Source organism: Chelon labrosus (assembly GCF_963514085.1).
Source record: "Chelon labrosus genome assembly, chromosome: 5".
NCBI lineage: Eukaryota > Metazoa > Chordata > Actinopteri > Mugiliformes > Mugilidae > Chelon > Chelon labrosus.
In genome coordinates, this window is record NC_140341.1 from 27380678 (window position 1) to 27399051 (window position 18374).

The 18374-nt window shown below is 40.2% G+C and overlaps 2 protein-coding genes across 2 annotated transcripts; both read right to left on the reverse strand.

The window, feature by feature from the left end:
* Window positions 1–772: 772 nt before the first annotated feature.
* LOC311487803 (interleukin-10 receptor subunit beta-like) lies at window positions 773–8066 on the reverse strand. Its single transcript, XM_084544183.1, has 6 exons — window positions 7870–8066; window positions 7481–7604; window positions 7082–7254; window positions 5977–6131; window positions 4186–4336; window positions 773–975 (listed from the first exon to the last, which is right to left on the reverse strand). Exons 1-6 carry the CDS (start codon window positions 7925–7927, stop codon window positions 830–832), a joined length of 807 nt encoding a protein of 268 aa, XP_084400309.1. The 5' UTR covers window positions 7928–8066; the 3' UTR covers window positions 773–829.
* Window positions 8067–10061: 1995 nt separating this feature from the next.
* LOC311487673 (interferon alpha/beta receptor 2-like) lies at window positions 10062–18318 on the reverse strand (the record flags this gene model as incomplete). The annotated part of the gene is made up of 7 exons (XM_084544027.1): window positions 10062–11162; window positions 12078–12199; window positions 12719–12881; window positions 16101–16261; window positions 17134–17309; window positions 17793–17925; window positions 18222–18318. The coding sequence occupies 7 exons, from the start codon at window positions 18316–18318 to the stop codon at window positions 11025–11027; spliced, it is 990 nt and encodes a 329-aa protein (XP_084400153.1). The 3' UTR covers window positions 10062–11024.
* Window positions 18319–18374: the final 56 nt, after the last annotated feature.

The window sequence follows — 18374 nt, forward strand, 5'->3', positions numbered from 1 at the left end:
AACACCTAAGGAGATTGTAGAAACTACTAAAATTGGGTTAAGAACTTTCCAAAGCATTGTTAAAAAATCCATCAATGGATTTTTTCTTCCCTGATAGCACAGGTATATTCCAAGATGACAATGCCAGGATTCATGGGGCTCAGATTGTGAAAGAGTGGTTCAGGGAGCATGAGACATCATTTTCACACATGGATTGGCCACCACAGAGTCCAGACCTTAACCCCATTGAGAATATTTGGGATGTGCTGGAGAAGGCTTTGCGCAGTGTTCAGACTCTCCCATCATCAATCCAAGATCTTGATGAAAAATTAATGCAACACTGGATGGAAATAAACCTTGTGACATTGCAGAAGCTTATCGAAACAATGACACAGTGAATGTGTGCTGTAATCAAAGCTAAAGGTGGTCCAACGAGGGTGTGACTTTTTTTTTTTGGTGGCGACTTTTTTCTTGGCCAGGCAGTGTATTTTCTACTGTCAAACTCTACACTGAGAAATCTATCGTCATATCAAACAGCTTCTGTAGATTCCTTGTAAATATGCCACATTATATATAATCTATAATATTTGTTTTCAAAATATCCTTTCCTTGTTCACTTCAGTACAGGTAAAATTTTATACAATAAGATGAATAACCTCTTCCTCATTAGAGAGTGAAATGAATGCTTTAAAGCTGCTCAACAGGTTATCAAAAAACAAAAAATACCATAATAAGCATTATCTATGAGAATCATCAGCACTCATGACAAATCTCAAAACCATCTGTTCTGTGATTTCAGTTTTCTTTATTGAGAAAATAATCATGAAAGAACTCTTACATTAGTAGTCACTCATAAACACACACAACACACATCGTTTGGACAGAAACAAGGCGGGATATGTTTCCAGTACACCATCATCACCACCACCACCACCAGAGCTACTACCACTGCCGTGATGACAATTGCCACCACAATCTCCTTCCAGATAGATTCTTCTGCAAAACATTCAGACCAAGAACAGGTAAGGTTTTCCGTCTGACTATAATTCAGGGCTATTTGCTGTCATGTCCTGGAGCATTCTGATTTCAGTGACTGCAAAGTGCCATCTATTGTATGTTTTCTTTAGCCCTATATACATGGAGGATATTAAAAAGAACATTGCCATCACGTACATGCACTTTGCAAGTCATACATTGTGTCACATGTACATATACACATAAACAACATTTCATCAACATTGTGAAAGAAACAGTTCTTAATACTGAAATACATTGGCATAAAAAAAGAAACTGCAATTTGACCAGCTAATGGTTTGATCCAATGATCCAATTTTTGTGTCCTTTCTTCTTATAGTTGTAATAGGCACTCCTGTAAAAAAGTCTGCTAATATGTCTGTGAAATTGACTCTTAAAGGAGAACTCCGGCGCAAAATGAACCTGGGGTTAATAACACATGTGTACCGAGTTCGACCGTTCTCTGGTATTTGTTTTCATGCATTTGTTTTGTTAGTCAAATGTGACCAGTTTTCTTGCAAACCGCTAATTAGCGTATGACGTATGACACTAGCCTTCGGGGCACACCGACACATAAAAAGAAATCGCTATTTCTATACCACTAACAAGGCTCACAATATCACCACACTCACACGGTAGCATAACTAGGGTCTCTACATGTAAACCGAAGCATTGAGAACTTTGCAAGTATACAGGCAGTTTATTAAAAAAGGAACACAGTACCGTTCATGTCTGGCTCGCATATCCAGGCGGGCGCCATCTTGGGGAAACTGAACTGTCTGTTGCTGGAAGAAAGCACTGAGAGCATAGAGAAGCACTGAACGAAGAGAGTTCAGTTTCCCCAAGATGGCGCCCGCCTGGATATGCGAGCCAGACGCCAACGGTACTGTGTTCCTTTTTTAATAAACTGCCTGTATACTTGCATAGTTCTCAATGCTTCGGTTTACATGTAGAGACCCTAGTTATGCTACCGTGTAAGTGTGGTGATATTGTGAGCCTTGTTAGTGGTATAGAAATAGCGATTTCTTTTTATGTGTCGGTGTGCCCCGAAGGCTAGCGTCATACGCTAATTAGCGGTTTGCAAGAAAACTGGTCACATTTGACTAACAAAACAAATGCATGAAAACAAATACCAGAGAACGGTCGAACTCGGTACACATGCGTTATTAACCCCAGGTTCATTTTGCGCCGGAGTTCTCCTTTAAGTATTTAAACTGAGTTGAAAGGGCAACGTTTCAAATGATAAATTTATCACAGAAGTTATTGTAGGGGCTGATGGAAGTGTACAATAAAAAATTACCAGCATCTGTAGTTAGCAAACTAATCCTATATGAAGCTGGATCAAATTGGTTTTTTGTTACTTGATAAAGAAACTGATGCCTAGTAAAAATGTGACTGATAGACGGCCATTTTCTGATGGTTCATTAAAACCATCGAGAAGAAGAGGAGGGATTTCTGTGAGAAACGTCAGGTGTGAACCCATGTGGACTGGGCGCCTTTGAAGACTGTAAGAACATACTGCCGAAATAACTTATTCCAAAGTTTTAGTTAGTACCAAATTGTGTTAGTCCTCTTAGGTGTCAAACCTATTCTAGTTCAGTTGACACATACAGCCCAATTTAATCTCAAGGGAACTGGACCTGTAACATAATAGCATAATAACAATCTATAAATAATGACACCTATTCCCTTTTGTTCTAGTGCAAAGAAGAACGAAAATGTTAACATTTAATGAACTATCCTTTTAAAATACCTTTTATGAACAACCTGAAATTTCTCAAGAAACAAAAAGTGTAATTTCGGCTCAACGACTCTTCCTAAACAGTGCGACCCCTAGTGGGCATATTAAGATAAGCAGTTACTTTTATAGCTCAAGCTAAAAGAGCTGTCATGTGATAGACTGGCCTGGTGTACTATGCCTCTCTATTAAGGAAGGCAAGTTAATAGGTACATTTATTGAAAAATTACAGCTAATGATTTCTATTTCAACTGGCTTCTCTAATAATGTCTGATGTATAAGATTTAATACACAATTGTTTGTACTTCAGTAGTTAGTCATGCCTCTGACTCTCTTATTTGATAACCCACCCATTTTCCAGTGTTTTCACAACACTTATGTCTACAGTGCATAATGAACTAAGCAGTCTGATGAAGAGAGGTTCAACTCAGTTTGCATAAGTAATCTCTTCATGAGTAGTTCAAGAGAAGGATATGATGCATACCAATAATTTATTTTTAAAAAATTTAAATTTCCAACATTTCTTCTATTATATACATAAATATATATATATATATATATATATTTATATACTCAGACTATGTAGTGGAAACAGTAGTGTGTATCGACATACTGTATATGTGTATGTACATATATACATGTGTATATATTATATACTATTACTGTAAAATACTTACTTAATACAATAGTCATAGCCTGTTCCCTATTACTGGATGAATTTTGCATGTTCTGCTATTTGCACCTCTGGTTAGATGCCAAACTGCATTTTGTTATGTATGTACCCGCACTATATGCAATGACAGTAAAATCTAATCTAATCTAATCTAATCTAATCTAATCTAATCTAATGTTCTTGTACATTACAAACACAACATCACAATCACGGTGAGCAGTTTCCTATCAAGTTAAAAGTTACAGAGCACATGAGCCATAATATTATCTCCCATTGACTGTCAATTAAAATCAGCATGAGCAAGGTTATAAGAGGAGTGTTTTCGTACGATGTTTTGTCTGACCACGTCTGAAAATCAAAAGGTGCCATAATGTATAGAAACAAAATAAGCAGATGGATCACTTGTCCTACATTTCTATGTGACGTTCATGTACAGACTCCCTGATTTCATGTTCTGACTGAGTATACTTCACACTTCACATGTTAATGTGGAGTGTTTCTGGTCACCATATTAGCCTGACATGTGTTGATTAGTGAGTTAGAAGATGAGTCTAATGGGATTGCTAATAGTTTGAAAGCTTTCTGATCATAAACCATGAATTCCTGTCCAAGATGGTGTGGAATTGCCATCCCTACAGCCCCACCACTAGAATTCAAAATCTGTTTACCCCAACCTCCTGTCAATCTAAGAATAAACTCCTTCTCTGCTGTGATGGCTTGCAAATAAAACCTTTTCAGGTGGATTTGCTATTTTACTGACTTCTATAGAAAATATAGTTACCATTTGTGGTGCTTTCACAGACAACGCTGCTGGGCTTGCTGGATTCACGGTTCCTGTCTGAGTTTATTTGGACTTGAACACAGTACTTGCTCCAGGGGTCCAGATTACTCAGAGACACCCGGTTCTGCAGTAAGTTGCTGATGCTTTTGGCCTGTAGAAAGCAACAGAGAAGTGGTCAGGTGTATTCCGCTCTACCCATGACTGCTTTCAGAAGCTACATGACAGCCAAGAGACAGCAAGGACACAAAACAAACAACATCCATCTGGGCTTTTTGTTTCAGTTGAGCTTGACAAATAGTAGAACACCATCGCATTATGAATGAGCGCATTATGTTGACAATCAGGACAATACACAACTGTAATCATTCCTTGACTTTTCATCAATGTGGGTATCAGTTTGAATTCAGCCATCAGTTTTAGATAGTACTTAGTAGTTTGTGATAATTCATCGTTGATATCTTCTTGAAATAGAAGTCTGAGAATCAGCGACGTGCACAGACATTAGGAGGGGCTATTGCTCTTACCTGGAAAAAGGGCACCACCAACTAAAAAGAACATTTTGTCACAGGACTACATAGAAAAATAGGTGCCAAAAATGTTCAAACTACTGACAAATTGACAATGAACATATCATATATAATTATAGCAAAAGAAATGGCCCGTTCATTGCAATTAAACTATAAGTGCAATTTCTTTCCTCACAGTTCATACATAAATAAAAAAACATCTAAAAGTTAAATAACATTTGTTAATAAATAACAAAACAATTAAAGTCTAAATAAGGAAATCAAATATCGGCCTGTTGTCTCGTCAGTTTTGACAGTGCTGCATGGAATGAACTCCCCGCCCCCACACACATACATACACACACAAACTCACGTTTCTACCGTAGTGAGGAGACTCATTAAATTAATGCATTCCCTAGACCCTTACCCTGAACCATCACAACTGAATGCCTAACACCAACCCTGCGCTGCCTTGAAGGCCTCTTTGGCGGCACAAAACACCATTCAGGCTCCGCTCATGGGATGTTATTAGCTTCCTTTGGTTCGTGTTACTAACATATAGGCTAACGTTAATAAAAGGCAATGTTGCGTGACTGGAGGCAAACGTTAAGAACTGCACATTATTCGAGGCCAGGTGGATACTTTTTTGTATTATTCACAGAGCATTTGTGATCTCCATAACTTCTAAAACTCACCTGACTGACAAACTTTCCCTCTCGTACACCCACCCGCAGTGTTCAGTGTGTCAGAAAGTCACGTGACGAGGGGCAGAGGGCGTCGCTGATGTTTTTGATTACAGAAAAAAATGTCATCAGTATTTATATTCATATAATTTAATCCTAAATAGCCCATTAAGTTCCATAATATTACAAATAAATAATTAATAATAATAAATCCAAATCTACTGATAAAAGCTTTATATGGCGTAATTTCTAATTTTCTAAATGTTGAAATTGAACTACAGCAACTTTTGAAGGTACAGATGAAAGACTCCAACAAACATCTGGAAGAAATAAACTTAATCCTTTTAATGTTTTGACTTCAGTTTAATGGTCTAATTAATGTGACTTACTAGTGCAACTGGATATCAGTTCAGTTCAAACTTATTTCTGGGAAACATCCAATGCCTCATCTTTTTTTTTCCTAATACACTGATGCACATGAAGTGTGAACCCAATCCATACTCATATTCTTGACACAGGAGGATAATGTTTGTTAATGTTTTGCTCATTCCACTAAGCCTCACAGGAAACATCACTTGGGCAAAGTGAAAGCGGTATCCTACCTTTTCTTTCAAGCCGTCCTTCCAGTAGGTGATATTGTAAGTAGCTTGGCTGTACACAGTCCTCAGGGTTGAGATCTTGAACACTGGCTCTTCAATGCTGACTTCCAGAGATGGCCCGTGGGAGGAGAGAGACACGTTGGGTGGGCTGATGGAAGCTGAGGAAGAAAATGCACACATGAGACATTCTGGTACCCACGTGATCACACATTGTAGTAATGTAATGCTTGTTTGGGAATTTGTTGGAAGTAGATTCTGTTTTTCGATGACTTGTGCAACACTTTGTATACTTGTGATTGTTGTCAAAAGACCAAGACATTGGGAATGTTTGCCTTACTGCGTTGACCTCACCTGTGCTAAGCTACAACTGCACACGCATCCTGCAACTTTTGCACATGAAGTGCATCACTTAAGTTTCTCTCATTCTGAAAATGAATGCAAAGTTAGATAGTATGATGACTCAGTTGGCTTATCTATTGCTATGAGATCCCATTAACAACATGCCTCTACCTTGACTTGTTTACAGATATTAATTTAAACTGATTTTTACGCTCAAACGCACGTTCTTTCAGGCAGCATGGCATTCTGTTAACATGCCTTCATAAGATACAAAGAAAGACAACCTCATCCCTCTGTGTAACCTGACTTAATAATGAGGAGGTAGTCTTTCACCTTCTGAAAGTAAGGCTTGCCAGAGAGTCCGAAATGATATATTGAAATATTGCCCAATCATGAGCTGATAGCTGCATGTATGAGTTCGTCCTCTGCTTCTGATAGCAGCGGGGCCCATATGACCATCTCCAAAGCCAGAGTAACCTAATTAATTATTTTTTGCACCGCAAGAATCTGATGTGCTCACTAAAGTAAGCTTCACCTACAGTCAACTTTTTCCTTTTTTTTATTTAAAGGGCTGCTTATTAAATTGGTAACCCTGGTAGTTAATGAAAAGAGATATGTAGGAGGGAGGACAGGCCTCCTCGTTTTATACTTATAAACCAGATCAATGCATTGTTTTGGAGATGAAGGCCACTGTGCAGTTTTTGAATAAAAAGGACATACAGAGGGTTTTACACTGAGTGTTCAGAAAACAGAGAGAGTTCCGACTCACTGTCCTTGTCCATGGTGATGTGGTTACTTTCCACCCAGGAGGAGCTCTCTGCACCGAGCTGTGCCTGCACTCTGCCAAAATATTTTCCGTACACGCTGACGGTGAACTGGGTGAAATCACATTTGAGGGCTGAGATGTTTATACAGCCTGTCCTGAAGGGTGTGACTGAGCTTCTGTGACAAAAATACATGACTAATATTACAGATCTGTGTGTTCTGAGTGTGTTTGTGATGGCAACACACACACAAAAGAAGAAAATTAACAGTAAGCCATAGCATATTAAAAAGGAACTTTAACATGAAGTCATAGATGTGGTGGAAGATGAGGACATGGAGAGCGGAGAACTGAAGTTTCCACAGGGGACTAAACAGGCTAGAACCACCTGTGGTCTTGACTCACCTATAACCAGTTGTGTACACCAGTCCGCTGGCTGCCCCCTCAGGTGGATCCCATCGCAGCACCAGATCCATGTCATCAGAGGTCAAGCGGACGTTGGTGGGTGCGTTGAGGACTCCTGATACCACTGTCAAGGTTCAAACACAAAGTCAGGACTGTTTCAACAGCTTTATTAACACTGGCTTTCACTAGTTTAAATGTACAGCGCTGGTGATAAAATAGCCTTCAGTGTATGGTAATTTCTTCTAAATATGAAATAACAGAAGTACTCGGCATGGACTGGGTTTTCGAAATAATAAGATAGTTCCTCTTAAGCTCCAGTTCCAGTAACATGCCCCGCACATGGCAAACATACTAATATTAACAAACGCGCTACAACGAGTCAACATTACCTCTGGAGCCGAACAGTGCGGAGAACGTCAGGATAAAGGAGCAGATAGAAGCTGGCATGTTATCCCAGAAGCTCTCTGGTGTGTTTAGAAGAATCCCCTGCAGCTGAATGGTGTGTCTGTATGAGATACAGTCAATGGTTTCACTTGTGTATTTCCTCGTAGTATTCTCAAACAAGAGGGGGAGATTTACGCGGAAACAAAACTGTAGCCTGACTTGCGGTTCAAAAAAGATTGGGGATCCGGCTCACTGAACCAGCCACCAAAGACGACTCAAGAATCATGAATCCAGACGTCCATTTAACCGGCTCAGTTGATTCCTACCACATTTGATTGATATCAATGAACGGCACCATTCAAACATCTTACATCTCACTCATCTCACATCTCACAAAAAAAAAAAAAAAAGTAGGCTACTACCCGACTTCACCACTGTCAAGCAGCGCTGCAGATTCGCTACTCATGAGTCCCTGCTTAACCGAGAGCAGGGAGTCAACAGCCACTCACTCGGTAGTGGCTCGAGAACCGAAACTTAACCGACTCAGGGATCATTCTCATCTCAGAGAAAACACAAATGCTCTTAATCTGTTGCCGCCTATAGTCAGTCTAAAGACGGAAAGAAATGACCATATTTTATAATTTAGACCCGGGCTATTCAATTGGCGGCCCCCGGGCCGGGTCCGGCCCCTGAGGAATTTTGTACCGGCCCTTACAGTGTCGTATAGTTATCACATATAGTCTAATACAGCGCATGACTATGGCTAATTGTACATTCTCTCGTGCAGTAGGAGATGGTATGCACACGTTTAAGTCGGACCTATATTTTGAGGGACCGCCCATGACCAATCAAAGTCGCCATTCGCGCTCGAGTGCAACGCTCTCTGAGCGCGCTGACTGATATACACCTGGCTCTGACCGCTCTGATTTCTTTCTTTCAAGCACGAAGGTTGGAACAAGACACTTAAAAAAAAAAACAAAAAAAAAACGCGTCCGTATTGAGCTGAAACGGGACGCACTTTGTCCCGTATTACCGTGAGAATCACAAACAGTGTGTAAAATGTCAATGGAATGAATGAACAACAGGGCGCTTTATGTGAAAATTTACGGTAAACTTATTCCCAGGCCGTCTCCTGCTCTGTGACCAATGAGCTGACAGCGGGAATACCGCTGTCAGCTCATTGGTCGAGGTCCTGTTGTTTGCGAAAAGAAGATACCGGAAGACAACAAAGCAAACAACTTTTACTCACTTTCTGTTTGAACATTTCTTACTGCACTTTTACAAGATGAATGTTCTGCTTTCTATTGTTTTAAATTGATTTATACAGTTTTAAGTTAAGCAGGACAGGTTTTTTGTTCATTTTGTTATTTTGTATTAAAAATAAATTGTTGAATAATAATTTGTTTTGCACGTGTTCATATCACTCAAAAATATGCATCTAATTCAATTCAGGTTCGAGTCAAATTATTCAACAAAGCTAAAAAAAGAAAAAAAAAATCACCACACCGGGAAGGCAATCGGGTCGGCTGGCCCTTCCAATGAGGTGTCCCTTATTTATTTTTCAGGGAGATGGCAACCCCTTTGTGCATATGTTGTTCTGCATTTACAAAATAGAATACATTGACTCCTTCAGTATGTTGTTGTAATTTCTTTATTTGTTACCGTGATTACTTTTATTCTCTGGCCCCTTAGTTTACCAAGGAAACTAGTTTGCCAAGGAACGCAACTATGCATAGTTGCGTTCCTTGCACCGGACAGCCACAACATTAAAACCACTGACAGGAGAAGTGAACAATTGCTGGGACAATTACTGCATGGGTGATTATCTTATAAACAACCATGACGCAAGACATACCCTGTGGTCTTGGGAAAGATGTTAGTCTGTTTGAGAAGGGTCAAATCATTGTCATGCATCAAGCACAGAAAACACGTAAGGAGATTGTGGAAACTACTAAAATTGGGTTAAGAACTATGCAACGCATGGTTAAAACATCCATCAATGGATTTTTTTCATCCCTGATGGCATGGGCATATTCCAAGATGACAATGCCAGGATTCATGGGGCTCAGATTGTGAAAGAGTGGTTCAGGGAACATGAGACATAATTTTTACACATGGATTGGCCACCACAGAGTCCAGACCTTAACCCCATTGAGAATCTTTTGGGATGTGCTGGAGAAGGCTTTGCGCAGTGTTCAGACTCTCCCATCATCAATACAAGATCTTGGTGAAAAATTAATGCAACACTGGATGGAAATAAATCTTGTGACATTGCAGAAGCTTATCGAAACAATGACACAGTGAATGTGTGCTGTAATCAAAGCTAAAGGTGGTCCAACGAGGGTGTGACTTTTTTGTTTTTTTGGTGGTCCTTTTTTTTTTTGGCCAGGCAGAGTATTTTCTACTGTCAAACTTTACACTGAGAAATCATATCAAACCTCTTCTGCAGATTCTTTGTAAATATGCCACATTAAATATAATCTATAATATCTGTTTCAAAGTATCCTTTCCTTGTTCACTTCAGTACAGTTAAAATATTATGATATCTTGGTTGTCTACAGTTTAAACTACAAGTTACACAGTGAACAATAAGATAAATAAACTCTTCGTCATCAGAGAGTGAAATTAATGCTTTAAAGCTGCCTCCAACAGGTTATCAGTTATCTATGAGAATCATCAGCACTCATAACAAATCTCATTTCAGTTTTCTTTATTGAGAAAATAATCATGAAAGAACTCTTACATCAGTAGTCACTGGGTCAGTGCTAGGGTTCTTAGTAAAGCAGGGTGTACAGCAGGAGAGCTATGCAACATTTTTTTTAAAAAAAGAAACAGAAGTATTCGCTGCAACACCTTTTAAGGAGGCAAATGGAATTGAGATTGAATCAAAGATCAAACATTTATTCTTATTCTTTGCTCCTTTTACATGGGATAACAAAAAGGACAGAAAAAAAAAATGGACCAATAAGTCCACACATATAAACACATACAGTAACAACAGTAAGGCACTAATGCACTTTATTCTCATTACATGGGGATTTCCAGCTTCTCTCCCAACTCTTTTGATATACCCATTCCTTGGGTTGAAAATGCTATTTTACAGATAGCAAACTGAACCAGTCAGTCGAGTCGGGTTCAGCAAAACAAGCTTCTGCTGTCTCTAGCGGCGGTCCAGTCCCTTTGAGGTGTTCCTCAGGCGGCCACAGGAGTCTCTGGGGAGTGGTTGTGAGGTTGAGGCATAACTTGAGAGTTCCGGCAGCGTAGTGCTGTGGTTTTGACCTTTGAAGAAAATGTACAACTAGAAATAAAAGAATAAGACAAAGTCATGCTTTCACACTTCTGATAATACGCCACTCAGAGTCTTATTTGAGCTGTTTATGTCCCTTAGATAACTCCAATAAATGTGCCTAAATACTTGGGCAGGACAGTCTGCTTATACGTGCCTCTTTGACTGGACAATAGTAGCTTGTTTATGTGTGTGTTTATTCAGTTAAAGAATAAAACTAATCCTTAAATAAAACAGTAAAAATTGTCAAAAAAAGTATTTTTATAAGATACGTTTTGTGCTTATCTGTAGTTTTATTTGTGTCAATAAATCACCAGAAAACACCAAATCCAGTGTGGTTATCTGACTGAGTTCTCTACATTGGGTTTAGTATTTGAGACAGCAGGCCAGTTATGAGTAATATGATGAATGTGAAAGAACATGTAACCTAGTGCAATAATGTGGCTAATTTTCTAATAATGTAGCTTTATGGCAGTGAATGTTTCACAATCTCAACCATGCCAGTGGAATGCCACATGGCTAGTTAGCCCGCCACTCAGATCCAGACCGATATATCTCAGCACCGAATGGATGGCATGTATTGTATTCAGTATTAATTGTGACCAGAGGGTGCACCACTATGAGGTCGACATTGGTAAAGCTCTTAGATGGGTTGCCAACATTTCCATCAGCCTCAGCCGTACTTTGCGTTCATGGCGAGTTTGCAAACGTTAGCACAGTAACATGCTAAAACAACTGCTCTACAGGTTTCTGGTTGCTATGGTTAGAGAGGCCATATTCCACGTGTACATCTATGTGCACTTTGTTACTGATGTTACCCAGCCGAGGCGGAAGTAAGTGGAAACATTTGCATTTACAGCAAACCCTGAAGTAATAATGGACAACGGATTTTTCAGATGCCAAAAAAAAAAAAAAAAATCCTGTTACCAGAGATTTGGGCAGGCAATGTCTGAGAAATCTGAAGCTCAGCTGACTGCGGAACATGACCAGTCCCCCGATGATGACGGCCAGCGCACAGAATGCACCCAGCAGGCTGGAGAGAATGGACACTGTGAAACAGGAACACAGCAACGTGGATCATTACCAAACTTGCTTTGAATATCCCACGTCGAGATCCTACTACTAACAGAAACACTTGTGAAGATCTTCTAAAACACTTGACAAAACAACTCTTATACTGATAAACTCATTACATGGAATTAAATATGTAATCTCAAAAGCAACAATTGATAACCACATTCACAGTTTCTCTAAATATATAAGATTAGGATTTTTTGTAATAGTATAAATTCAAGTAAGTTCATAAGTTCATATAACTAATATTTCTGAGACTTTTTTGTGAATGCAATGAGCTCCCATGGCTACTCATTTGCTGCAGTGTGGTGTAAGTCTCCATGTTTCCCAGCAGAACATTTTAATGTCACAAGATGTTCAGTGTTATTCACTTCTCCTGTCAGTGGTTTTGATGTTGTGGCTGATCGGCGTATATTAAAACAGATTCATTAAAAAACAGGTTAAAGTTGACAACTAAAGTCAGTCAAATAAAAAGTCAAACGGCAGCGACGTACGTGAGTGTCTGGGCGGGGGAGGGCTGGTGAAGGCACACTGAGGTTTACTGGGGACAGTGTGGGTAGTGAAGAATGATGTGACTGTGACGGTCACGCAGTACTCCATGGCTGGCTGAAGGTACGGGATCACGATCTCCTCCTTGTAGGGCTGATGCAGTGTGAACTGAAACACAGCACACACACCAGCCGATGAAGGCAGCGAAAACGGCCCTCACCTTGTGTGGGATTTTTTTTTCCAGGTTAGTAACTTCTACACATGACTCCCAGTATGTGACAAAATGAGGTAGAGTGTTGATGAAGCAGGATGTAGTAGTAATGAGGTCTCACTTCTGTGTGTCTGTACTGCCTAAATTTGTGTCTGAAGCAGAGGAGTTCAGAGAGTGCAATAACGAATAGTTCAACTAAGAAGAAGAAAGGGTAACCTGGTTCTGTAGCAACTAAGCAGGTTCACTGACACAAGCAGCACAAGGTTGCCACAACAGGAGCACTGAACATTCATTCATTCATTCATCTTCTGTAACCGTTTATTCCTGTTAAGGGTCGCGGGGGTCTGCTGGAGCCTATCCCAGCTGTCATCGGGCGAGAGGTGGGGTACACCCTGGACAGGTCTGCAGTCTATCTCAGGGCTAACACAGAGAGACAGACAACCATTCACACTCACATTCACACCTACGGCCAATTTAGAATCACCAATGAACCTAACCAGCATGTCTTTGGATGGTAGGAGGAAGCCGGAGTACCTGGAGAGAACCCACGCAGACACAGGGAGAACATGCAAACTCCACACAGAAAGGCCCAGTCGGCCCATGGTTTCAAACCCGGGACCTTCTCACTGTGAGGCATCAGTGATAACCACCTCGCCACAGGGAGCACTGACATTTACCCAGTCAAATTAGAAGAAGATACCCGGCGAGTACTGTCATCAATCCAGTACTCACTATCATTACTAATATTTTGTACTGCATTTGTGCAGTACTAATCTTTCTAAGATTACTACTCAGACACACTCAGACAGTGAGTGTAGAAGGGGTTTCTCACACAGTTGGCCCCCATGTTGTGTGCTGACCGACAAAGCTTCTTCTCTGTGGAGAAATTTCCTAATGACAAAACCTGATACCCTCTTCATCTCAGGTTTGGGGTCTCCATACTCTGAAGTCAACGGGAGCATCGGCTCATGACACAATTTGATCATTTTTGACAATGAATCTATTGAATCCATAAATGTTTTTGAGACAGTTCCTAGTGACCGTCAGTGGGACTAAACTTTAAGACTCCTCCACATTTTCAGACCTAATGGCTATGTCCATCTTATGGATACTGTACTGTATATATTATATATACAGTATATATATAAGTTTAATAAAGTAGTAAAAAGTACAGCAAAATGTATTGAATTTTCCCCAAGAAAATGCGCCATGCCATGGGATCAATCAGAAATGAGGAAGAAACCAGACTGAGTCACTGATTTGTCATTTTAACTCCCTTGATTTTGTTAGTTCCTTCAATAAAGGAGCTAACTTTCATCTTTTGTGTTTCACTTTACTTTCCTGCTAGATTATTTGACATGTTGCTGACATTTCTAGGAAACAGGAAGCATGTTTTGACAGTTGGTTTCTCATGTTAACTTTTTACCTTCTACTGTCTGTCTAATAACTTCTTCTTATGTTTCTGCAAGGTAAATGACATTTACGAGTTTTTCCTTGAACACAGGAAAACGCGATGAGAGGAAGACGTGGGTGAAAACCACACTCACTGAAAAACATCAGCCGTCTGAGGGGACCCGATTCCTCTGTGCAAGTGTGTGTGTGTTTTGCCCAGTTATTTGATCTTTCGTTCTTTGGAAGACTCAACAGAGCTATACAGCAGAACTGTTGCTGCTGCGAGTACAATCTCTGATGTGGGAAAATATTGGCACGCAGTTCAATACATGGTAACCCCATTTTTATCCAACCTCTGAAAACAGCATATAAAGAAAACTATCAATGCAGCTAATGATAAAAATAAAAACCTGCGCGGGTCTTTGAGTTGGAGTGATCCAGTTATAAATACTGCTTAATGCATATATATATATATATATATATATATATATATATATATATAAAACACTAACGCTGCTTATGGCATCCTCTATACATACTTAATGCCATTTGTAAGTGAGTGTGTACTTGAGCTGAGCTTCTCTCCACCTGCACCCTGGTTATAAGGCACTCCACTCGCCTTATAACCAGCATATATACCCTGGTTCTTTAAGTCAGTCATCCAATTGTCACTCATGATCATCAGATTGTTCAGTCGCCCGATGCAGTGCAACACTGTATCTGCTTCAACACCTGCTGACTCTAATCGCCACCACTGTACCAGAGCCATGAACAGCTGTTTGCTGTGTGTGCGTAACAACACAAAGCCTTGGGGAGATGGTACACATTTCAGAGCGAGCGGTGAATTCTGGATTGAGAAAATATGCAGCTTGACACAACGCAGCTCTTTTTGCATCACCATCAACACACGTTGAGGCTAATTGACCACATGTTGAAATGCTCTTCCCTTTTCAGCCAATCATTTATAACAGTGTTAATCATTTACAAATGTCAGACGTCAAGTGTGTTTAATATATAACTACATCTCTAACTGATATTTCTCTATCTTGCAAATAGTTTGTTGCAGCTTATTACAGATCGATATACACCGAACCCGAATTAACCCTGCGTGGTGCACGGCAAAGACAAAGTGACTACACACAATATTACGACACAGTGGTAACAAAATACCCCAAAAGTTCATCTCCTCACAGCTGTGATCACCAATGGCCCAGTATCAATGCAGCTCTAATTAGGAAGTTACTGTAACTTAGGTCCAGGAACTAGACCACACCCCAGGTAGTTCTATTTCCCATGCTACCTATAAAAGTGTGTCCTAACCCTGTCGCTCTCAGTTCTCAACCCCTACCCTCCCCATCCCTCTGTTTTCTTTTCTTCCTCTTCCACCTTTCATTTCAGGAACCAGTGAGACAAGGAGCCAGGGCTTCCAGAGGCGTGCCTCCAGTCTGAGTCTCACTCCCTGGGTTCCTCTACCATCATCCATCTACACATTCTTCCCCCTTTATCCCTTCCCTTTTACCCTTTTCATTTCTCTACCCATTCCCTCACAGCCTGTCTACCAATAAATGTTTTTGCATCAATTAAGGCTTGCTGGTGAATAAATCTATAAGCTGCAGCCAACCAGACACAGTTATGGACTGGAGAGAGAAAACAAAGATCCCAAATTAGACTAAAAGCCTCTGAGGAGATGAGGAAAGAGTCAGGTGATAAGCATGTGTAGGTCAAGTAGGTCATTAACCTTTTTCACACAGATCCATTGTGAATATAAAAATATCAAAACATACCTCTGAGTCATCCCTGGTTCTTTGCACGTGGAGGACAACGTCTCCGTAGAGGTCCTTCAGCTGCAGATCCGTGTAGAGCACCCTCTCTGTAGGAACTCTGAGCTGCAGGTTCAGACAGTTCCCACAGCCAGACACAGACATGTCAGGCGGTCCCAACACAGCTATGGGTAACAAGAACTCATCGTCAGTCCACTGGGAGGAGTTTCATTTCAGGATTAATCATGAGAAGTAAATGTGGCTGCTATCAAGGAGATGATTTGCAACACTCCATTATTTTTTTTTTATCTGAAGGTTTTGAACCTGGTACATTTGTATCTCAATGGTAGGTGTGTGGTTTCTAAAGGGTAGTTGTACTACTCTAGTTTAACGGAAATCATAATTTGATGAAAAAAGGAAAAACTGTATTGACTCACATGTAACTGTAACAGATCTGTTGAATTAGCTAAAAACACTAAATCATAAGCTGAATCAAGTAATGGATGTTTAAATAAAAGTAGACAGCTGAGAGCAATGGATTCCATGTTTTCTGCTGAAATGAATCAACAGATTAAATGCTTGACTGAATGTAATAGGAAGTTAGCTGTGAGTAAGAAATAAAATGCTTCGTCAAACGTAATTAATAGCGAACAAATGGATTAAACTGCTGAATGCAGCGCTGGCTAAAAGGAACAGCACGGTTGCCACAGCCAAATGTGATAGCGGAATGTAATGGATTACATGTCTGGATGAAAAAATATTAAAAATTATTCAAAGAGTAAACACAAGCAAGAAAGTCAAATGGATAAACTTGTTAACAGTTGACAAATAATGGATAAATGATGGTTAAAATAGTCAGATAATAGTGAGATTGCTAAAGTTGCAAATCTAACAGGCCTGTAGGGTACATTGATAAAAAAAAAAAAAACTGGGGATCTCAAGATTAATCCTGGAGCCACATACTATTAGGAATTATTGTTTTACACTGTATGCTGCATCCTGAGTCTTAAATATTTGCAACTTTCCGTGTACGTAAGTAATGTTGGTAATGTCTCACTGTCTGACAGAGGCTGGAACCACCCCGACACAGTCCAGTTGGATGTCTGGTTGTGGACAATGGCGTGGATGCGGGCTTTGTAGTGATCAAACGGGTCTTTGAACGCTTTGGTTAGGTTACACGTCTGTTTGGCCTTCAGCTCCGAGCAAACAGCCACGGGTCTCCACGAGTTCTTCCTCCAATGTCAAAGAAAACACAGTCAAACATGGGTACGATGATCATTCTAAAGAAGAAATATTCGCCCCCCAGCGAGAAGGCAACTTAGCAGACGTTGTGCGTCACCCCAGACAATCTGCCACGCAATAGTTTCAAGTTCACCGCTTACTGAGGCAGTGCCTCAGAAACAAAAATGAAACACGAAACTTGTGAACTACTGAGTTGAGCAAGAGAAGCAGAAACATAAATATGGCTGCGTACATTTCTAAAAGATGATTCAACTATGATTGATGTAAATGAGGACTGTTTGACATAAGTAAGCGGCATCTGTCAACCGCTTCAGTCGTGAAACATAATAAATATCTGAAACCCTGTAGAATGGATTGTCATAAAATTCTAGTGACCAAACTGACGGTATCTCTGGCTCTAAGCTGCTGCTGTGTCGGTCTGGACTGCTTTTAAGTAAATTTTCTATCGCTATGAATACCTGAATACCTGAATACCTGGAGCGGAGGATTTGGACAGTGAAGTGAGCGTCAGGGGGGGTCAGGGGGCCTGGCAGGAAGCTGAGCGTGTGCTCCATGTTGAAGGAAGAGATGACAACGTTTGAAGGTGAGGGCAGGGAAACGCACACAACTGAAGAGGGGGAGAGAAGAAGTATGCAGACTTCAAAATTTGAATTCACTGTTTATACTTGCTTGTCTGCATCTCCTCCCATTAACACAGTGTGCACAAGCTAAAGAAACATGTCATGTACCTAAGAAAACAACTGAACCATGAGCAGTAGAAAGTCAAACAGAATTACAGCCGTGATACATGTAAAATTCTCAGCCTAAAGGTGATAAACACACAAATACATAACACTTTACCAGTACATGGACAGTCAAGAGTAACCATACATTAATGTCACATATTCTATTCTATTCTATGACTTCTGCTAATGTTTAAACGCTCTACCTCCTCCCCACCTCCAATCCAGGGAGCATTGCCAAGGTGCAATTGCAGAAGAAGAAGTGTCCACAGCCCCATCGTCTCTGTGGTATGGCTCACAGCTAACCGTCTCACACAAGCTGATATGGCTCTTC

Bases quoted from the DNA above. Each gene is read 5' to 3' on its own strand.
- LOC311487803 (XM_084544183.1), bottom strand. From the start codon at position 7,927: ATGCCAGCTTCTATCTGCTCCTTTATCCTGACGTTCTCCGCACTGTTC. The intron at 4,337-5,976 runs GTAGGATACCGC...TGCTTTCTACAG, and splicing joins AGGACGGCTTGAAAGAAAAG to GCCAAAAGCATCAGCAACTT. The intron at 976-4,185 runs GTAACTATATTT...AATGTTTTGCAG, and splicing joins CTGTGAAAGCACCACAAATG to AAGAATCTATCTGGAAGGAG.